At 50.3% G+C, this 1,005-nt stretch overlaps 1 protein-coding gene across 1 annotated transcript in view; it reads left to right on the plus strand.

Moving 5' to 3' along the window:
• Nucleotides 1-59: 59 nt before the first annotated feature.
• LOC104942973 (ryanodine receptor 1-like) overlaps nt 60-1,005 on the plus strand; it is a gene marked incomplete at its 3' end in the record, with an annotated part of 27,050 nt that continues 26,104 nt past the window's right edge. The window contains exon 1 of the mRNA XM_010768288.1: nt 60-323. Within this exon, the coding sequence (XP_010766590.1) occupies nt 276-323 (48 nt within the window). The remainder of the gene's footprint in view (nt 324-1,005) is intronic.

Here is a 1,005-nt window from a genome sequence, read left to right on the forward strand (position 1 = left end):
CCCACACACACACACACACACACACACACACACACACACACACACACACACACACACACACACACACACACACACACACACACACACACACACACACACACACAAGCACTGACAGTGTGTGAGAGAGAGAGGAGGGTACAGCAGGAAGAAAGCAAGGAGGGAGCGTGGAGTGCGAGAGGGAGGGACGTAAAAAAAAAGGAAATAAAAAAAAAAGATCCTGAACAGAAGGATTTTCTCTTTTCTCCCGAGGAGCTGCCAATAACCCTCGGTGAAGGATGGCAGAAGGGGGAGAGGGAGAGGAGGAGATCCAGTTCCTGCGCACGGTGAGTCCCGCTCACTTTCCTGTTTGGGAAACACACTGCACTGGAGGAGAGGAGTTTAAAGACATGTTTGATTTGTACTCTTGATTGAACCCTCGATGTGAAACTGACACCTGATCTTCCAGCATCATTTCCTTCAGTCTCTTCACTTGTGCTTTCCTGGCATGGGATATTTCAGTAAAATGTGTAGTTGCAGTTCTCCGAGCCAAGCCTCTATATAGTTGACTATTTTCGCAGTGCCCTGAATGTACCACGACCCGCTTATAAGTCCTCTTTCTCATTGATCATTATAATCTCATGCGAGCGCTGGAATCTTAAAATCATATTATGATCTTTACAGCACTGATCCCCTAAGCACCTTATTATTATGTCAGAGTATTCTGGGCTCAAGCGTAGGTGTGTGTGCGTGCGTGTGTGCGTGCGCGCGTGTGTGTTTGTGTGTGCGCGCGTGTGTCTTTGTGTGCGCGCGTGCGTGTGCATGTGTGTGTGTGAGCCCAGATAGATAGACAGGGGCCGGTGCATCTGTTAGCATCGTTAGCTATTTTTATCTGAGGAAAGTAGAGCTGCGGAGCGGGGTGAGGAGGCAGCAACAAGCTGCAGGGGACAGCTGCTCTCTGTGGGGCAGCCAGCACACACTCAGTGGAGGGGTGTCCACTTCACTGGGGCCAACTCAGTGGGACCCCCC

The sequence above is a fragment of the Notothenia coriiceps genome, unplaced genomic scaffold (assembly GCF_000735185.1).
Source record: "Notothenia coriiceps isolate Sejong01 unplaced genomic scaffold, NC01 NC01_scaffold00005538, whole genome shotgun sequence".
NCBI classification, from domain to species: Eukaryota; Metazoa; Chordata; class Actinopteri; order Perciformes; family Nototheniidae; genus Notothenia; species Notothenia coriiceps.